The sequence below is a fragment of the Lissotriton vulgaris genome, chromosome 10, assembly GCF_964263255.1.
Source record: "Lissotriton vulgaris chromosome 10, aLisVul1.2, whole genome shotgun sequence".
NCBI lineage: Eukaryota > Metazoa > Chordata > Amphibia > Caudata > Salamandridae > Lissotriton > Lissotriton vulgaris.
In genome coordinates, this window is record NC_141698.1 from 189,760,362 (window position 1) to 189,781,058 (window position 20,697).

The 20,697-nt window shown below is 47.8% G+C and overlaps 1 protein-coding gene across 1 annotated transcript in view; it reads right to left on the reverse strand.

The window, feature by feature from the left end:
• Positions 1–20,697, reverse strand: part of TMC5 (transmembrane channel like 5) — a 757,208-nt gene that overhangs the window by 178,836 nt on the left and 557,675 nt on the right. Inside the window, exon 15 of the mRNA XM_086940869.1 lies at positions 19,934–20,029. Coding sequence (XP_086796995.1) covers positions 19,934–20,029 — 96 coding nt within the window. The remainder of the gene's footprint in view (positions 1–19,933; positions 20,030–20,697) is intronic.

The window sequence follows — 20,697 nt, forward strand, 5'->3', positions numbered from 1 at the left end:
GGGGACTGCGGGGGTTCCTTTCTCCTCTGGGGTCTTTTTGTAGCTTAGTTTATGGGGCGACAGGCACACTGCTGGTTGGGGGGCTTTTTAGTCTGCTGCAGGGGTGCAGGGTGGGGGGTGGTATGAGGGTTGGTTTTGTGTGTGTTCCTTGTTTCTTTCTTCTTTCTCTTAGGCAACGGGTTGTAGGCTCTGCTTTGTTCCATGCATCGGTAGGGCCTCTGGGGGCTGGCGAAGGCTTGGGGTACGACGATGGGGGGTAGGAATTTGAAAGTTCTTTGTTGGAATGTCAATGGCTTGGGTGATCGTATTAAGAGAGGGGTGGTATTGCAACTGTTCAAAAGACATATGCCTGATGTTGTTCTTTTGCAGGAGACACACTTGGTGGGGAATACGTGCCGAGCTCTCAACAGGAAGGGTTTCAAGATGGTGGCACATTCGGGGTTCTCTTCGGGGTCCCGGGGGGCGGGTGTTATGGTGCGCGCGTCTCTCCCGTTTGAGATTGACTCCACTGTTGTGGACGAGAGGGGGCGGTATGCAGCCGTCGCAGGGCGGTGGGAAGGGCGTGTCTTGATTCTGCTTTCGGTTTATGTTCCCCCCGGGCTGCAAAACAACACTTTCCAGGACCTTGGAAGCGCCATTTTGAATCTGCCGGCAGGGTTGCTTATTGTGGGGGGTGACTATAATTCGGTTTGCTCCAGGTCCTTGGACAGACATCCGCCTAGAGACCTCCGTAGCTCGCAACTGTGGCTGCCCACTTTCCTTGATACTCTGGGGTTGGTCGACTGCTGGAGACTCCTGCATCCCACTCAAAGCCAATATTCTTTTCACTCTGGCGCACATGGTAGCCTCTCGAGGATTGATTATGTTCTTGCCTTGGCTGCTCATGCACCGGCGATCTCTGAGGCCCGCTTCTTGGCGAGGGGCATCTCGGACCACTCCCCGTTATGGGTCTCATTCGATTTTAACATTGTTATTACGGACCGACCGGTGGTGGTCAATCCGTGGTACTTTCGAAACCCAAAGACGCGTGGTCTCTTGGCCAAGGCTATCGAGCTCTATTTTACAGAGAATGTGGGATCAGTTACATCGGCTGCCACCTTATGGGAGGCGTTTAAAACGGTTTTGCGGGGTGAGGCATTTGCCCTCATAGCGGAAGCTCGCAGGAACAGAGACGCCGACATGGTGCACATCGAGACGGAGATTATGGAGTTGGACTCTCAATTGGAGGAGGGCCCCGTGCCCGAGCTGCTACATAATCTCTCCCTTAAGCAATTGGAGTATCGAGACCTTGCCACCGACACTGCTCTCGTCATGGGTAGGGAACAGCAGGGTCGGATTTACGACGTTGGTGACAAGGCGGGCAAGCTGTTAGCTTGGCTCGATAAGAAAGAGAGGGCCAGCCGCGTCGTCCCGGAGATACTGGGTGACGACGGGTTGTTGGTTACTGACCCAAGCGCAATCGCTGAGTCATTCTCGGATTACTTTCGGGGCGTTTACTCCTCTGTCTCGGACCGGTCTGAGGCCGTCTCGGGCGCTCTCCTGGCGGATATTGATCTCCCGTGCCTGTCGGAGGAGGATCGAGACGATTTGGACAGGGACATAACTGCGGACAAGGTTGCACTCTCTATTCGCTCTCTGAGGTCTGGCAAGGCGCCTGGCCCTAACGGTATTCCGGTAGAGCTATATAAAATCAAACCGGACGTAGTTTCCCCGCACTTGCGGAACATGTTCTTGGAGGCGCGGGAGGCTGGCATACTTCCCCACGACCAGAGGTTGGCCACCATTGTGGTTATCCATAAGGAAGGGAAGCCAAGAGATTTGTGCCGATCATATCGCCCCATTTCTCTGTTAAACGCGGAGCCTAAGATTCTCGCCAAAATGCTCGCCAATCGACTGATTGGCGTCATCGGAGACTTAGTGCACCCGGACCAGTCGGGCTTTATTCCACACCGCAACACTGCTCTTAACCTTCGTAGACTTCATGGGGCCCTCGCCAGGGCCCATACTCTTGAAGAGCCGGCTGTCCTGGCGTCGTTGGATGCCACAATGGCTTTTGACTCTCTTGAGTGGAGTTACCTGTGGGCAGTGTTGGCGAAGCTCGGTTTTGGCCCGGAATTTGTGGGGTGGGTCAAACTCCTATACGCCGGTCCGCTGGCTAATGTAGCGGTCAATGGTCGAGTTTCAGCACCCTTTGTTCTTCAGAGGGGCACTAGGCAGGGCTGTCCTTTGTCGCCCCTCCTGTTTGCACTTGCACTCGAACCGTTGGCGGCCTGGCTACGCAACCACCCCGACCTACATGGTATCCGGTGGTCCCCTGACTTCGAGGACCGAGTGTCACTGTATGCAGATGACATTCTTCTGTACCTCACCTCCCCCTGCAAGTCCCTTATTGTGGCCTGCGATGTGTTGCGGCTTTTCGGTCAGTACTTCGGCCTAGTTATTAACTGGTCCAAGTCACATTTGTACGTCCTGAAAGGGGGAACGCCTCGCCTTCCGAGAGGCTGCGGCATACAGGTGGCGAGCAAAGGCTTCAAATATTTAGGGATCTACATCTCCACTAACTCCAAAGCGCGATATGAGCATAACTTGCTTCCCCCTCTTCTCCGCCTTCGGAGAGACGTAGAGGGGTGGCGTAAACTCCCGCTCTCTCTGCTTGGGCGCGCGGCGTTGTTCAAAATGATGTCCTTGCCCAGGTTCCTTTACGCCCTACAAAACACTCAAGACCCGGTCCCAGCCCGATACTTCGGTGAGATTGAGAGCCTGCAACGCGCCCTACTTTGGGATGGTCGCCCTCGCATCGCTATCACGAAGCTTACGCTACCGTGGTACGATGGGGGGATAGCGCTGCCTGATGTGCGGAGGTATTACTGGGCCTCCCAGTTAGCAGCCATTAATCATGGCCAATATGGTCCAGTGGACAACCCGGGGTATGCCATGGATCGGTGGCTTTTGGGTGGTGGGAAATATCATAGGGCACTCTACACGAGGTCTCTTGACCGGTGGATGTCTGGTCCAACGAAAACCGCTGTACATATTTGGAGAGCAATTACAAAGGCACAGGGATGGAAAGATAGGCTAACAAAGGTGACCCCACTCTATGACTCGGACATACTGGGTAGATTGTGGCACACTTAAGGCTTTGATTAGTGGGACTTGATTGGCATCTCCAGGGTGGAGGACATGTTGCTGCGTGGTGAGGTAAAATCTTTTGCCCAGTTACAGACAGAGTTTCAGCTGGGTGAAACGGAATATTTCCGGTATGCTCAGCTGAGACATGCACTATTGTCCGCCATGCCAGAGGGTGAGGCGATTCCCGACAGTTCTCACTTGGAGGACAGGGTACTGGATGGCCACATGCCAGACAGTGCCATTTCACTGACATATAAGAAGCTTATCAATGTCCGTACAGATCTCCTCCTGGGAGTGAGGGACCAATGGGTGCGGGAAGGGATAGAGATTGACGACGAGGATTGGCAGAGTGCAGTATCATCCCTTAAGGAGGTCGCTGTCTCTTCCCGTCTTCGGCTGGTGCAGCTAAAAATCTTGCACAGAGTCTACGTCACTGGCCCCAGACTTGTACATATGGGACACTCTGTTGATGGCCTCTGTAGGCGTGGCTGTGGTGCCCTCGCCACATTCATGCACATTATTTGGGAATGTGATGCAATAGCTTCCTACTGGCGACGCGTGCACTTGATCATGGGCGAGGTGACTGGGGTGGAAGTACAGGCAGAAGCCAGAAGATGCCTCCTGAATATATGGGGCCCGACAGATTATAACGTGGCCCAGACCCGAAGGGTGACCCTGGGTAATATGGTTGCGAAACGGGACATCGCACAGATGTGGGGAGCTACAACGGCTCCGAAGGTTGTACAGTGGAAGGCCAACATGGATTGGTGTATGTTCCGGGAAAAGACTGTGTATGTTGCCAGGGGTAAGCCTAAAAAGTGGCAGAAAATACGGGGGGCTTGGAACAAGTATAGGGGTGACATTTGCGTACCTCCAGAAGCAGCTCCACAGGAAGAACACTTGTCACCGTAGCCTATGATTCCAACCGGCGATTTGATACTCTGCTATCCTGTGTTTCCCTCCCCCTGCATTCCTAGTATCCCTATTGTACTGGTTATTACTGTGTTCACTGTGCTTGACCGGCCCCTTCACTACGCCTGACTGTACTTTAATTCCATTGCCTTCTTTATTGCGCCAGTTTCGGCGCTTCTTTCTTTCCCTTTTTCTCTTTCTCTCGTTCGTTATAAAACTTTGAAAATTAACCTTCACTCGTTCTGATGTACTGATTCTTGCACTTTGATTTACTGTGTTCCGCTCTGCTGCCTAGCCTCCGGGATGTAAGGCTGAATAGCTGTGTGCACTGTTTTAAAATAAAAGTTTTAAAAATCAAAAAATAAATAAAAATAATTCCTTCATACAGCTTTTGCACCAGCATCAGTTAGTGATCAATACAACGAACTGCTAGATTTGTGGTTGGATGCCTCATACAACCGATAAAGGAATTCCTTATTTGGTCTTGCCCTTTAGTTTGAATGGTTCGATTCGAGCTTATAGAACCATGTTCATATATGCCCACAGTGTTGACCCCTTACGTTCACCGAGAGATAATCCGAAGAATAGTCCTATAGCTAGAGGCATAGTCGACATGATTAAAGGGACTAATGCAGTAGAGACTATTCCAAAAGATGAGAGGCAACCATATAGTGGTTGGAACGTAACTGGATATGGAGTTAGTCTGAGTATTAACCAGCGAGCGAAAAGTCCTCTACCGATCTGGATAGTGCCCCATAAGGGCTACTATTGTCGACAGGGCAACGGTAAGAATCCGAAGGCTCAGTTAGGGAAGAGCGTTTGTGCTGAGACTATGTGTTTCCGTCTCAGTCTTCTCCAGCGTTCCTAGCTGCTAAGGGTACTTACTTTGTTTGCTATTACAAAGCGTATACATGGTTGCCCGCCGACTTTTCGGGCACATGTTTTGTTTCCTTTCTGTTACCCCCCACTTTTACAGCTGCGGCAGATTACCACAAGACGAGAATTGCTAGAGGTGTCTTTAGCTAAGAAGACACTGCAGGACAAGAATTGGGTGATTTCTTCAAGGGTTTTCTGCCGTTCTGGGGACCCATGGCTAACAGTAGGAACATTCGTCAGCTTACGAGAGTGGTTGAGTCCACCATGGTGGAGATCGCCGGTGCCCTTGGTAACCTGACTGCTGAGCTCCAGTCGGATAGACTTATGACACTTCAGAATAGAGTTGCCCTAGACGTTATTCTGGCAGATCGAGGGGGAGTTTGTAGATTGATTCAATCGAGCTGCTGCGTTTTTATTCCTGACAATGCTCCGTCAGTCCTCCAGGCCATTTCCAAATTGCACAAGATCTCCGATTCTGTCCATCTGGACAAAGGGGATTGGTCTTTGATGGGATGGTTATGGGGATTGATATCCACTTGGGGTTGGAAGATTCTGATGGTCATTTGTATGGTTTTAGTGATTTTGTTCATGTTTTGTCTCTGTGTACAGTGTGCTCCGGCTATTTGTGGCCTTTGTGCTACTTTGTGCGTACGGAAACCTGTCCGGAGAGAAATGCATAGTAATAAGATGATGCTACAACAGCATATCGATGACTTGATGAATATAGATCCGGATTCAGATTAAAATGGGTCTGGGTTTATTGCCTATAATAGGGCAAAAGGAGGGTCTGTGGTTCTGTGGTCCCGAATTGGGTTCGACAGTTCCGAAACCCGATTTATAAAGATCGTCGGAAATGGACGATTTTGGTGTCAACAGACCGCAAATGGCGAGTGTAGCGTGTCTGAGTTTTTTCGTATGAATCGATATAGGGGAACACTCTGCATTTGAGGATTTAGTTTGAACCCTCGGGTTCCATTTTGTATGTGGCAGCCATCTTGTGTGGTTGCCCTAACATAGGCCCTATGATCGTGGCCGAACGAGTCCTTGACACGTACGCCTTAGTTGACTTCTGGTTGACCTGGCAGAACTGACTCCTCGCCTGGGGCGAATCCCGCTGAGCCAGTTCCTTGTTCAGCAGCTGCACTCATAAAGATCAAAGAGCAGGACGTGCCCTGACTTTATGGCACACCGTTCCCACTCCTCTATCTCCTTTCCATCTGTTTCTGCCTTTCCTTTACAACATGTTCCTCGATCTGGGTTGAAGGTTTTATGGTGGGTTTGTCCGGCCTGATCGAGCAGGAACTTAGCATATGTGCGATCGTTTTGGTGGGCTGGACAACGGAAAATGGGATTAACTTTGACTGTCGTGATTCGTTACTTTTTGAAATGCTACTTGTTCATTGGTTAGTTTGTATGCACCAAATGTAAATTGTGATGTTGCCAGAGGTGTAATTTTCGGCATAAAAGACCGAGTTTCGTTCATTGAGTTAGTGCAGTCTCTGTCGAACTACCCGTGTGTACTTCGTAGACCTCTGTCCCTGGTTGCAACCAATAAACTTTGGTCTTTGACGTCATCGAGAAGTATCCCATGTCTCTGTTTGACAAGACAGGGGAATCCGGGGTCTTTGGGTGTTGCCCTGACACCGCTGAGTTATTGTAATAGTATTGGTTCAGAGAAAACCCAGTACCTCAGAAGACCCTGGCAAGGGTACAACTATCCACCAATGCCACAGGTCTTTCAACCTCCCTTTCAAATACAGGGCCAACACATGATGCCGTGGGGTCCCCCCTTTAACCCAATGATACTGACACAGTTCACAAACACCCAACGCCCAACTTTTTTAGGTAGCGGACAGGGCCAAAGGGGCTGAAGAAAAAAAGACCACAGAGTACATTGAGAGACAGAGGACTCACAAGTGACGACGCGTAGCATGACACACGTGCCACAGGGACCCATCATGTCAACAAACTGATAATACAGGAGTGACGAGTTCAGAGCGGCCAATCAGACATGCTGTTACATACAAATAAGGTCTGAGTGGGGCAAGGTGGATTTTCGATCCGTCAGTGAGACCAGAATTACTTTGGTCAAGTTGGCCAGAATGTTTCAATTTTTGAGGTTTTGTTCCGGGGGGAGCGGTTTTATTCCAAGGAGAAATATAAGCTGATGATGACAGCTGTCGAGCATGGTGTTGATGTGCTTCCAGAGGTTGTGTTGAGAGTCAGGAGTAAACCACAGTTTATATACATAGAGAAGTACATTTATATGAGCTGGAAGAGAGAAGGCTGCTCGGTTCCTGACAATATATAATTCTGAAAAGCATTCTAGTTTGTTATAGACACAATTCTTGCAAGTGAACTGTTGAGAGTAAAATAATTGTTGCCAATTTATTCTTAATAATATGATTTCAACCTGTAGTAGAATCACTTTCCTCAAACCATCGCTGCTTTCAAAATACAAAATGATATGCAATTGTTTTTAAAGAATATCCTTATTTTATGCTTGAAGTATAAAATACTTTTGCTAGTATGGTAATTGCTGACATAAGATTGTGCAACACCAACTAGAAAAATGTGCATTGAACAAATACTGTGTAAAATTGCGAGGATATTTTTAGAATATGATATTTGCTAAGGATATGACCTCAGCGTCCTGAACAATTGAATCCTTTACTCATTAGCACTTAAGGGTTAAAATTGTAAGGTCCCTTGGCCATGTTAATGGGCACTATACTAATCCAATTACTGCTGGCCCCTGTTAACATTGTTTCTGAAAACCTTTTTTAGTTCTCCGCCACAGACAGCTGGGCATGTTTAGATGGCGATATTGTCTATGCGTTGTGCAGTCAAAGCAATGTGTCAAATATGAGGAGCTGTGGAGCTGCAATGCAGGAACCTCCGTCATTGTCTGGCCTGCTGTTGAGAAAAGATTTGCAATGTGAGTGCCTGTGTTGGGAAATCCTTACACAAGTGGCGGTTCCAATGTGGGCTTCAAGGATGATGCGGAGTTCTTTGCATCAGGAGAACCCAACACAGCAGAGGCGATGCGTCGGTTCTGCAAGTGGTTGCTCCACACAACAGAGGAGATGCATTGTTTCTGCTGGGTCCATAGATGGACTGGCCAAGTACCTTCAGGCCCCCTTCCAAGAGTCCAGGACTGAGGTGGCACAACTTGGCAGGGCATGACTCACAAATGGCAGAGTCCAGGTGCTGGGTTGAAGGTTGTTGGAGCCTTCTGTCCCTGAGGATCTAGTCAGGAGGCCAGCCAACAAGCCCCTGGAGTCACTTTAGGTACCTGGATTCAACAGATGCAGGTACAGTCCTTATCTAGGCAAGAGGGCAGCAGGCAGCAGGTCAGCACAGTAGGGCAACACTTCCTTCAGAACAGTAGTCCAGCAAAGTGGCAGTACATTCAGCAGCAATGTGCCGGTTTCAAGGAACTGTAGAGCTGCGAAGCGAGAACCTGTGTCGCCGAGGCTGACATCGACAAGACATTTACAATGCAAAGCATCGCAAGCAGTGGTTCCAATGCAGGGTTTAAGGTTGGTGCAAAATCATTTGCGTTGGGCCCACTTCCAAGGGTCCAGGTCTGGGGTGGCACCAACACTTGGCTGAGTAGGACTCACAAATGGCAGAGTTCAGGTGCTGGGTTTAAGGTTGCTGGAGGCTGCTGAACCTGACGCTGTATTCAGGTGGCTGGCCAACTAGCCTTTGGAGTCACTTTGGGGTCCTAGGTTCAACAGATGCAGTTCCAGTCCTTCTCACCCAGGCAAGAGAGTAGCAGGAGCTAGGTCAGCACAGTAGGACAGCAGGACCTTCAGAGCCACAGTCCAGCAGAGTGGCAGTCCTTTCAGAAGCACAGAAAACCTTCTTCCTGGCAGAGAATCCACATGCCCAGAAATCTACTGAAGAGGTGGTGTCTCAGGTCCAATATTTCCACGCTCGGGAAGGTGGGAGAGGGTTCTAGCAATTCTCTTTGAAGTGCACAGGGTACTGCCTCCACTGCATTGGCTCCAAACTATACAGGGTGTATGCAGCCGTGTATGGAGTCAGGACACATCCTATTCAAGTATAAGTAGGTCTGTGCCCATCTCCGCCCTCCCGTCCTGCCAGTGATGACTCATCCAGGCACACCTACGCTCTCAGTTGTGTGCGGCTGTCTATATGGAATAAACAAAGCCCAACTATCAGGTCCACCCAGTCATGTGACCCAGGGACAGACTACAGGCACTACATGACTAAGGAGTAAAATGCAAACTTTCTAAAGGTGGCATTTTCAAAATTTGAATTTAAAATCAAATCTGACTTTACCAGAAGAAAGGATTTTTCATTACAATTCCAAAGACACCAAACATGAACTGATTACCTACTCCCATTTAAAAAGTTACAGCTAATTAAATATAGTAAGATAACTCCAACGGTACTCTAAATGAGAGGCCTTGAAGTCGTGAAAAATGAATGTAAGTGTTTTCACTACGAGGACATGTAAAACCTAAAAGTACATGTCCTTCCTTTAAAATACACTGCATTCTGCCATTTTGAGCTGTTCCGGGCCTACCCTAGGGGTGACGTGTGTATTAACAACGAAGGTTGGACCTGGCAAAAGTGTTATTTGCCAAGTCAAAATGGCTGTTCAAAACTGCACAGATTGGCTGCAATGACAGACCAGAGACATGTTTAAAGGACTACTTAAGTGTGTGGCACAATCAGTGCTGTAGGCCCACAAGTAGCATTTAGTTTACAGGCCCTGGATGCGTGTAGCACCACCTAACTCAGACTTAATAGCCAATGAAATATGGCAATTAGTGATAAACCATTTTACCACGTTTTAAAGAGTGAGCACATGCGCTTTAGCTCTGGTTAGCAGTGGTAAAGGGTGCAGAGTCCGAAGGCTAGCAAAAACAAGATCAGTCAAAATAAGGGGAGGAATGTAAAAATGTTTGGAAGAAGACCGCCCTGACGCTGACATGTCTAACATTTACCTTGCCCTGTGGCTATCTTCACATTTTGAACCTGCAATTTTTGCACTTTGACATTTACGGATTTTTCCTAATGCAGTTTGAAATAAGTATTCTGAAATGATGCCACGGGATCACTACAGAAAGCAAATGTTTTATATGCAACACTGATACACATCTAAAAAAGTGTTTGACAGTTTGACAGTTTGTAATCACTGATCCCATGCTCATCACTTCCTAAAATACAAACATGAAATGCATTTTGAAAAATGTGTAAACTCAGATTTAGAAAAGCAGTAATATAATTCAAGGTGTCACACTAAGACAGAGGTCATCGTTTTTGGTCATGAGGCACAACTATGGTCTTAAAAATGATGGGTACAACCCATTGGAGCTGGGGGAAAGGACTACCCGGTATTTCTCACTTGCCATACACCGGTCACCTTGGAGGTTTTCTAGACAATGCACGGTTAGGAAGCAGGCATGAGTGGGTGGCATCTTTATCATGTAAAGTCATGGACGTTACATATATGTAACTGAGTGCGCTAGCAGCTCCAGTCCCACAGTACAGGTCCCCATATGGTGGTAGCTGAGTGTCTAGTGAGGGATCCCGTAATCCTTGCCTAGCATCTTTGCGTTTTACTACAGCATCCTGCCTACACTATTGTTGGCACTCGGATCCTACATCTCAGCACTTCTTCGCTTTTTGCGGCCTCTTTGTATCTTTCTCTACGTTCCTTTTGGAGGTTAGTTCCTGAACCTCTTCCTGACTTGTCTGAACTCTGCTCCAACTTACATCATCTTCTGAAACTGATGTATTTTTCTAGGTCGTGGTGACGGTAATCTTAGATTTTTCTGTTTTCTAGCTTGGTATCAAGTGTGAGTATTCTAGGTTTCATACTGACTGCAAATTAACTTGATAGCCTCAGATCAGCACATTGCTAATGCATGTTTCTCTACAGTTAGACTTCTTCAGAAGAACTCGCTTATCTCCTAACTCTTTTAGGGTATTTCTACCACCTACATTTTTAACCTTCATTGCCTTTTGTCTAGATTCCAGTAGTTCCGGAATGGTGGTACACCTTAAATCCAGATTTGAAAATGTCTGACATAGCTTCTCTGACTCAGGAACTGTGTCTTTGTTGCAGTTTTATCTAACAGGTAGATTTTTGCCTGCCTTACCCCATGTCTTTTTATCCTCGGCACATTTAGTATCGTTTTTGAAACCCTAGAAACCCACAAATGCATCCAGAAGAGACCATATCCAACTTGTCAACTGGATTTCTCTTGGGGGGAATATTACATTTCTCTGTATTGTCTACTGAATAATACATCATTCGGGGGACTCATGTTACAGGGCTGGTGAGACAGATCAGAACCCTCTGCCCAGTAGAGAGTGAGGACAGGATACGAACTATAGCCCTTTAGAAGAATTACATTTATTGACAATGTCTATGACCATAAGAATGTTCATTGACTTTAAAGTTTGCGTTGACTGTTTTTTATGGAATCTCCATTCCTGAGATTGATATGAGATTGTCGCTGCCCGTTAAAGCATGTGAAGCACGGAGAGGCGCTAGGGGGCGCACAACGGAATGGCTGGGTAAGACCGCATCTCCGCCGGACGGTCCAGAACGAGACGCCCAGTACCGCTAAAATGCCCTAACACACACTTTCAGAGCGCCGGCCCGTGTGTGTGAACGTTATCGGCACAGAATGGTGTAACAGCGGGACGTTGGCGATCGCTCTAACCGCAAGAAAACGGTGAAGATAGCCCCGCGTCCGGGAGCGAACAAGATGGCGGCCGCAGCTTCGCCACTGGAGCCAGCACACTGGCGATAGCGGCGATCACCCGGACTAAGACTGGGGGCAGCGCCGGAGGCTGACAACAAGTACGGGAAGAGCGTGCTGCCGGTCCGACTGCAGCGCGCCACGGAGCGAACGCTTTGGGAGCCGATTACCGGGAGGAGGAGCATAGCAACATGGCGGCACTGAGACAGACGAGTCTGACCTACAGCGGTGAGTGCTCCTGGCGTGCTGTGCGCTAGCATTCACGGGTGGCCGGCGATTGCTCCACAAGGGTGTGACATGAGACATGTGCAACTGAGGCTGCACCACAACGCAACCTGCCGAAACCTGCTCGAGGGGGGGTGCTGCCGACATGTGGAGCGCGACTCCTACTGAAACCTGGGGACCTGGCCGTGTAGCCCTCGGGATTGGCACACTAGCTTGCGAGGGACTGCACACATAACCTCCCAATCACTAGCGAAGCACTCTGCTTGATGCGGACCACGAAAGGGATCACGACCAGCCACACTACATCAAATTGGCTATTGGAGCGCGTTATCTACCACAACTACGCGTAAGGGATCCTCAAAATGGCGCAGCACCACCCCTCTTCACCAGGCACCAGTCCCTGCGGGCCGGTAGCTCACGCAGACTGCTGAGGACGACACGCAAGAGACATTGGAGGTCTAGTGTGTGCCCCGAAGATCGGGGAGAGCCTTGGGTTGCCATAACGCAGCTACCCCTCCTCCACTGCTCGCCGTCAGTCACAGACCACCAGTGCTGGAACCGGCACGTTCTGCGAAGAACCAACACGGCGACGGCCAGCAGGAAAACGAGACCCACCCCGCGTGAAGAGACGACGCTCACCCCCCCTTCATCGACAATGGTGAGGCCAGACAAGCAGCAGCAGAAAATCTCCTTTGATTCAAAAAAGACGCCCAAATCCACCGACACGACGCCTGTCACGATGAGCGGATCACCGAGCGAACAGACTGCTGGTAGCAATATGGAAAAGATACTGCTCGCGATCCAATCTAACTTGCAAGACATCAATGGTAAATTACACAATCTAACATGCAGAATGGATGGCATGGCCGCCAAATTGGAGAAACATGGAGAGAGGCTAGAGACGGCGGAAACACGACTCTCGGCGGTGGAGGACGAGTCACATGCCACCACTGTTAAGTGCACGTCTATGGAGCGGGTTCTGGAGGTGATCAAAGTGAAAGAGGAGGAATTGGAATCGCGCTCTAGACGCAATAATATTCGCATCACGGGTTTGCCGGAGTCGACCAATACAGGCCGCATGGAGCAGTATATCGAAAAACTGTGCAAAGACATCTTCGGAGTCGACTCGATGTCGCCAATTTTTGTAAGAGAAAGGGCGCACAGGTCCCTTGCACCACGTCCACCTCCTGGGGCGTCACCGCGTCCAATCGTTGCAAGGGTCCTGAATTACCGGGACAGGGACACCATCTTGCGACTGGCACGAGAGAAAGGCCCTATCACCCATCAAGGTAATAAGCTGGAGTTTTACCCCGATCACACTGTAGCCGTGCAACAAGTTCGCAGGGAGTACACAGCGGTGAAATCCAAGCTCAGGGAACTTCAAGTCAACTACTCCATGCTATACCCGGCAAGATTGCGGGTGCTATGGGAAGGCAAGCCTGTCATATTAACGACTCCAAAAGCTGCGCAGGAATTTGTGAAAAAAATAATTTTACAAAATAAATCTGGGGCTCGTGAGGCAAGCTGACACGGAATGAACACAGTGGTCCCCAGGATGATCGAGACTGTCAGTGAGTATGACAATGCATATTGCTCCGCAGGTACACCTAACTAATATTGCCTGTGAGAATAACTTTTGCGTGCCCGCAATAACCATGCTGCTTTGAGCCACCTGATGGGGACTGGTGACCAAGCAGACCAGAGCCAGACTTGCGTTTAGCCACTGCGAGGATGCTTGATTCCCTACTGTCACCGGTTCTATGGGAGTGTCTCATGGTGGACTAGCGAAGGAGTTTTAGGTACACTCTCCTGGATGTTTTAAACTACGTTTTTTGTTGCATTACCAGCGCTAGAGCCGCTCATGACCTTTCAATACTTAACGTCTAACATACTTACTGATATGCACTATTGTTATGGGTATGACCATGCCTACGTTGTCACCGTTTCTGCACTCTATGACAATTATGCTTTGTGAGTAGGGGACATGGTACATCTGCAGAGAGATGCATTGGGATCCTAGCTTTTCCAAACCTGATTGGGTTGTTCTGCAATGCAACTTCTCCTTTGAGTTCGGGCTAGGTACAAACGACATTGGCCGAGCTCTCATATGTAAACCTACTAATATATATTCATACGAAGGGCTGGAGCGGCCTGGGTGTTATGACACAGCGAATATGTTTTTCCTAACGCATGTAACGCCGTCCACTTCCATTTAGTTGGAAGGAGAATTGCGCCTCCAGCGGACCTCCACTAGGGAGTTCCCCACACAAGTTCGACGACAATGGGTTTGATGTTTAGCCCCGATCTGTTGTCGAGGGCACTGGGGGGGAGAGAATGGCTTTGGCATGTTTGGGTTGCTGGAGTGGGAGGGGGTGGGTGGGATGAGTTACCTGTTGATACTATGAGAACTTCACGACAGAATTATGGCTGTCACCTATGTTATATGAGACCAGGGAACTTTTACATGTACATGTTTGCAATTGGACACTTCTCGAATGTCCCCCGACACCACTACATAGCGCACCACATACAGATGCCACTGCCGTGCCGATGACCCAGAGGCCGACTCAGATTGCTAACACACACGTAAAGCTCCTAACGTGGAATGTGCGAGGATTGACTCGACCCAAAAAAATCAGACAAGTGTTTGCTTACCTAAATAGACATTCAGTAGACATCGCGTTTCTACAAGAAACGCACATTGCTCCGAACACACATCACGCTATAGGCATAAAATGGGCCGAATCTGTTCATGTCGCTACATACTCTTCCTATTCCAGGGGGGTGATGCTGCTGTTGCGTAAAGGGCTGAATTTCACGGTGATACAGGACCTAGGAGGGAGGTATGTTATAGTGTCAGGGAAGTTGAGGGGTAAGGAAATAACTTTACTTAATGTCTATGGCCCCAACGTAGACTCCCCCGACTTCTTTCAGACTCTGTGGGGACATCTGCAACGCTTTACACACACTATGATACGATGTGGGGGCGACTGGAATGTCACGATCGCTGATGGGTTGGACCGATCTGCACAATCCACGAAACCTCACAAAAACACCAGAGCAAAATTACAACATATAATGGCTGACATACAACTAACAGACATATGGCGACACAAGTTTCCCATGGAACCAGGTGCCACGCACGTTTCTGCATGCCATGGCAGCTGGTCCCGACTGGACTACTGGCTGGGTACTAGGGACATGGTATATTGGACTAATAAAATAGACACCCATCCGAGGTCATTATAGGACCACAACCCGGTATTATTGACGCTCTCCGTTCCTGATCATGTTCCACCCCCCTATCAATGGAGGTTTAACGCACGAGCATTGACAGACATACTGTACGAGTACGCTATACACACTGCAATTAAAGACTATTTCCTACTGAACGAATCGGCGGTTGATGACCCATGCCTCCTGTGGGAAGCCTTTAAGGCGACGATTCGTGGGGTATGCATGAGCACGACTATAGGAACACTACGCGACATACGACAACGGATAAACAGATGCGACACGCAAATGAGGGAGTTGGAAAGGGCATACGAAACTACCCAGGATGTAGCCTATTTGGGTAAATTGCGCACATTACATACCGAATACCAGAACCTAGTGGATGATGAGATAAAGTACATGGATAAAAAACACACTGCTAGAGCTTTTGGTGAGGGAGGTAGGCCGGGTGGACTTCTGGCGGCAAAAATTTGTGAGGGCAGGAAACACACAGGGATACTTGGCATCAAAACTGACAGCGAAGTTGTACTGACACAAACGGAAGATATACTAAAGAGCTTTGTCGCTTCTTATAGTGCCCTGTACACATCACAACCAATTGCATCCACAGAGGCAATAACGAGTGCTTTACGGACGTAGCCATAGCGTGGCTGTCTGACCACCAACGGGAATACTTAGCGGCTCCCATCACAGTTGAGGAAGTCACGGAGGTGATCAAGACACTCCCGAATGGTAAAGCACCAGGCCCGGACGGGTACACAAACGAATTTTACAAACACTTCGTGGATATTCTAGCTCCCAGACTGACAGAGATGTACGGGGCCGCATTTGATCAGGGCGAACTCCCTCCAACACTCCGAGAAGCGGTGATAATAGCTTTATTGAAACCATCCAAAGACCCGTCCCAATGTGATTCATACCGCCCGCTGTCACTAATAAATGTTGACTCTAAAATACTAGCTAAGATTATGGCCACGAGATTACCACCGCTGATGACCAATTTGGTGCTGCCTGACCAGGCGGGATTCGTTCCGACTAGATCCACGTCCCACAATACCCGAACGCTGTTTGCCCTAGCTCATTGTCTCAAGCCAGAGATGAAGGCAGTGGCGGTGCTACTGGACGCTGCGAAAGCATTCGATTCTATCAAATGGCGGTACTTGATCGCGGTGCTCCATCGCATGGGCTTCCCTAAAAGATTCGTCCAATGGGTGTCCCTACTTTACACTAACCCACGAGCCAGGGTACGCATCAACGGGTATTTATCTGATAGCTTTGCTATAGAGCGTGGCATCAGGCAAGGCTGCCCGCTCTCCCCCCTGATATTTGCCCTAGCGTTGGAGCCCCTAGCCTGTATTATCCGACAGAACTATAAGTCATCTGCCCTGCAATTTCCCGCCAGACCACTCCACATATCTTTATACGCGGACGACATGGTGCTCTACGTGCGAGATCCCGCTATACACCTAAACCAGCTGCTGCGTGAATACAACAAATTCGGTGGACACTCAGGCCTCACAATAAACTGGTCGAAGTCCTCCATCATCCCCCTCACGGACACTATGTCCCCTTTTGACATTGACTACCCCCTAGAATGGCAGGCAGACCCGGTGCGATATCTGGGAGTGATGTTCCACAGAGACCCGGACGTAGTGATCCGCGCAAATTATGGCGTAACAATAGCTAAATTGGAAGATAAAGTGAAGCGCTGGATACAGCTGCCACTGTCCCTGGGAGACCGTATTGCGATAACTGAAATGAATATATTGCCAAAATTACTGTATTTATTCACTAACATACCCATCACCCCGCAGGGAGAAGTATTTTGTCGCATCAACTCCTTGGTCTTACAGCTTATTTGGGCGAGTAAACAGGCGAGGATCGATCTCCAAACGCTGACGCTCCCATATGCAAAAGGAGGCTTTGGAGTGCCAGATTTTAAGCTATATTATATATGCGCGCAGGCACAGCATGCGGCTTACTGGTTCCACAAGGTGCCGTATCTAACGCACACAGCGATAGAAGAAGGAGATGCACATCCGATCCCTCTCACTGCCATCCTTTCACACAAACGTCCACCGCTACACGCCTGTGACATAAATACAATCGACACAACGGTTAGGGCGTGGCAAGAACTTGGCAGAATGACACACAAAACCCCACCGTACGCACGCAACATGCCGCTACACTACCATTCAGCGCTATCAGTTACGCACGAAAAGGTGGGAATGTCGCTATTACAACAGGCGGGCATTATGCAGCTGGGTGACTTGTATCAGGAGGGTAGGTTCATAGACACTGCAGACCTCCAGTATATTCACAATAAATCACAGATGTTCTACTTCACACATTACAGACTGAAGCGTGCGGTGAAGGACTTCTACCCCACTTTTCCTGAGGAACCGGCCACACTGGACACTCTACAGCTCCTCATTACCACACAGGACCTATCACACCTCACATCACGGCTATACTCCTCAGCTCAAGCTGAACTCCCACATTCTACAGTTAAGGCCAAGGCTAGATGGGATCTAGTATTAGATAACCCACTAACAGACAAAGAATGGGAACAGGCATGCGCACTCACACAGATTCTGACCCCCAACGGTAATCTCAAACTCACGCATTTCGGATACATACATCAGGCATACTATGCCCCTGCGCGAATGTGCAGATATGGTTTGCAAGATGATAGCAACTGCAAAAGGTGCAGGGCAGACAATGCTGATTTTGTCCACTTGGCCTGGTACTGCCCCAAACTTCAGGAGTACAGGAGAGAGGTAATCACTAAGCTGTCCGTGATGGTGGGGGTGGAGGTTGAGTGTACAGTTCGTTGCTGCTTGTTGGGACTTGTGCCACATCTTAAGTCCTCTAAACGTAAATTCTGCGCAATCGCCTTGTTATTGGCCAAGAGGCAGATCTCGCGATGTTGGCACTCCACTCAAACACCCACCGCTCTGAAATGGCTTCAAGACATGTCCAGCTGTAGGGACAAACTACTGACCTATGAGGAGAGCCTACCACTGCGATCTAGGCCAAAGGACTTTTGGCTATATCTCACTGAATATTTGGCCACAGTAGAAAGTGACACGGAGTGACATTGGAGGATGAAAGGGTGGTAAATAGACTGTAATGGCGGGGCTGGGTGGGGGGACACGAGAGGTTCGGAAAAAATGACAGGACATATGCACAATTGTACTTCTACATGTGTACAGCTGACAGTGGAGGTCTCGTTGTTGGGGTTAATGGTTTGTTTTTATTTCATTGACTTTTCCTTTCTGTGTATGTTCTAATACACCAACAAAATTGGAAAAAAAGGCCTAATTTATGAGCTTTACGCCGCCGGACGGATGTTGTCGGCTGAATGGCTGTGTAATATCTACATTATAACGCTCAATCATAATACTGCAGCTGGCCTCAGGGTTGTAGGCTCCCGGCTGTGTATACTTTTTATTTGCTGGTCTGAATAAAGGTCTACCAAAAAAAAAAAAAAAAGCATGTGAAGCACAGTAAAATATGAAACTTCTTGTTTGCAAAAGTGGAAGAGCTGCTGACAAGATGTGTCAGATTGTAATTTGCAGCTCATTAAAAAGACTATATTGGTGATGACATATGCATGGTAATGGTCCATTCTCACTGCAGTATTGACTGAGCTGTGAGCTTATGCAGAAACAGGTAAGATAGTGTAAGAAACCGATTGTGATGATATACTTTATGTCTGAAATTTATGAAAGCGATTGCCTGGCCAAATGGACTCATCTTTTGCTGAACTGATTTGGTCACTCAAGGACTTTTGGTGTGCTGCGATGAAGAGCCTCTAGTCATTTTCTGTAGAAAATTGAGAGACTGTAGTTTGGCAATTTTAATGCGCCTTTAGTTAATGAGATCCATCTCATGGGCACTGGGGATTGGATCCCACACTAATAATGTGAACAGATTCAGACATCCCAATGAGAATGTGAAGGTAATACTTTTCTGCCATGTCTTAAGATCTTTGCATTATGTGTGCAAGTGTGAGTCACATTTGTAGCTGTGCTGTAAAGAATTGCTCCTTTGAAAGTACAAGTACCTAAAGTAACAGGGCACAGCTCTTATCCAGGAGACCAGGACCTGCATTGTGCTGTGGGGTAAACCATCAGCTTCAGTGAGCGTCAGGGTGCTGACATCACATTTCTTATCTCAAGAGCCTGATGGTTAGAGCGGCAGACCCTGATGCAGAGGTCTAGCCCAGGACCAGGGTTCAATTCCCCGCCTCGGCGGGTCTTGTGCTCGAAAATTCCACGGACCTGATAATTCTCGCCTCGGTGCCTATTCTAATCATAGAGTCCCACTCTGCAACTCTGGGCAATAGCTTGCTTAATCTCCACAACGGCCCCCACAACGCTAAGGATGCCTGGCCTCCACCCTGGGGGTGCCCATGAGTGGACGCCTCACAGGGAAAGCAGGACGGGTTCCACAGCGGTATTCGTACAAGCGCCTTGAGACCCTTGCGGGTGAGTAGTGCGCTATACAAGTATCAATTTAATTTTTTTTTTACATTTTATCATACTCACTAAAATGTTCATCTTAAAGCCCATGTCCCATCCCTCTATTGAATGTGTGCGAAGGTGGAAGATGTTTCTCTGTATTCTCTAACAGAGTACCCGGGATAAGAATGAGCATGTTCAGTTTTGAAACCCTTATAAAACCCTGTCTCTTTCCTTTATAATTTGTATATTCACACTGTAGTTGTATTGCTAAGATCACATCAACGTAGTGTACAATGAATTTTACCAATACATATTCCTTATTTTTAGGCTATCACCTACCATGCCAATGTTTGAGCATATATCAGATCTAAAACATTTCTTGCAATGTCAAATTCTGGCATTCCAAGTTTTTTGCAACATTTGGTGCCAATAATCCTGAAAAATAAAGAAAAAAATATATAAAGTTTGGAAGATACAGTAATAGCAGATAAAGAAAAATGTATAGTAAAAAAAGCAAATAGACACCTTACAGTCTTGCAAACATTACATCTTCTTTAGGCTAACTCATATTTTTGTTTACTATCTTTCAATACAACATTGTTCTCTGCCTTCGAAGTCATAACGCAAAAAAGAAAAAAAAGATACTTTAAAAGGAACAGCACTCTAATCACATTTTACTGTTTGTCAAAAAGCGAACACAAACACCTATATCTCTGAGTTTGTACGTGAACCGAATCTAGTACTTTATGCATGTCACTGCCAGCTACACAACCAGGAACATGGAAAATAAGTCAGGTTAAAGGTGATTTCTCTCCATTTAGGAACAATTGCTGGTGGAACCCCGGCTGGAATTTGTTTTATTCTGTAGATAGATAGATAGATAGATAGATAGATAGATAGATAGATAGATAGATAGATAGATAGATAGATAGATAGGTAGATAGGTAGATAGATTGTTGTATTCTTCGATTGGAATATTATTTCTTCTGTGTCTCTGAAACTGGCATATGAATGTGCCAGGTAACATCTTTTGAAGAGTTACATGCAAGACGTTTTATCATCTAGTGTTCAGAGGTTCAGAATTCCATTCTGAGTAGCCTGTT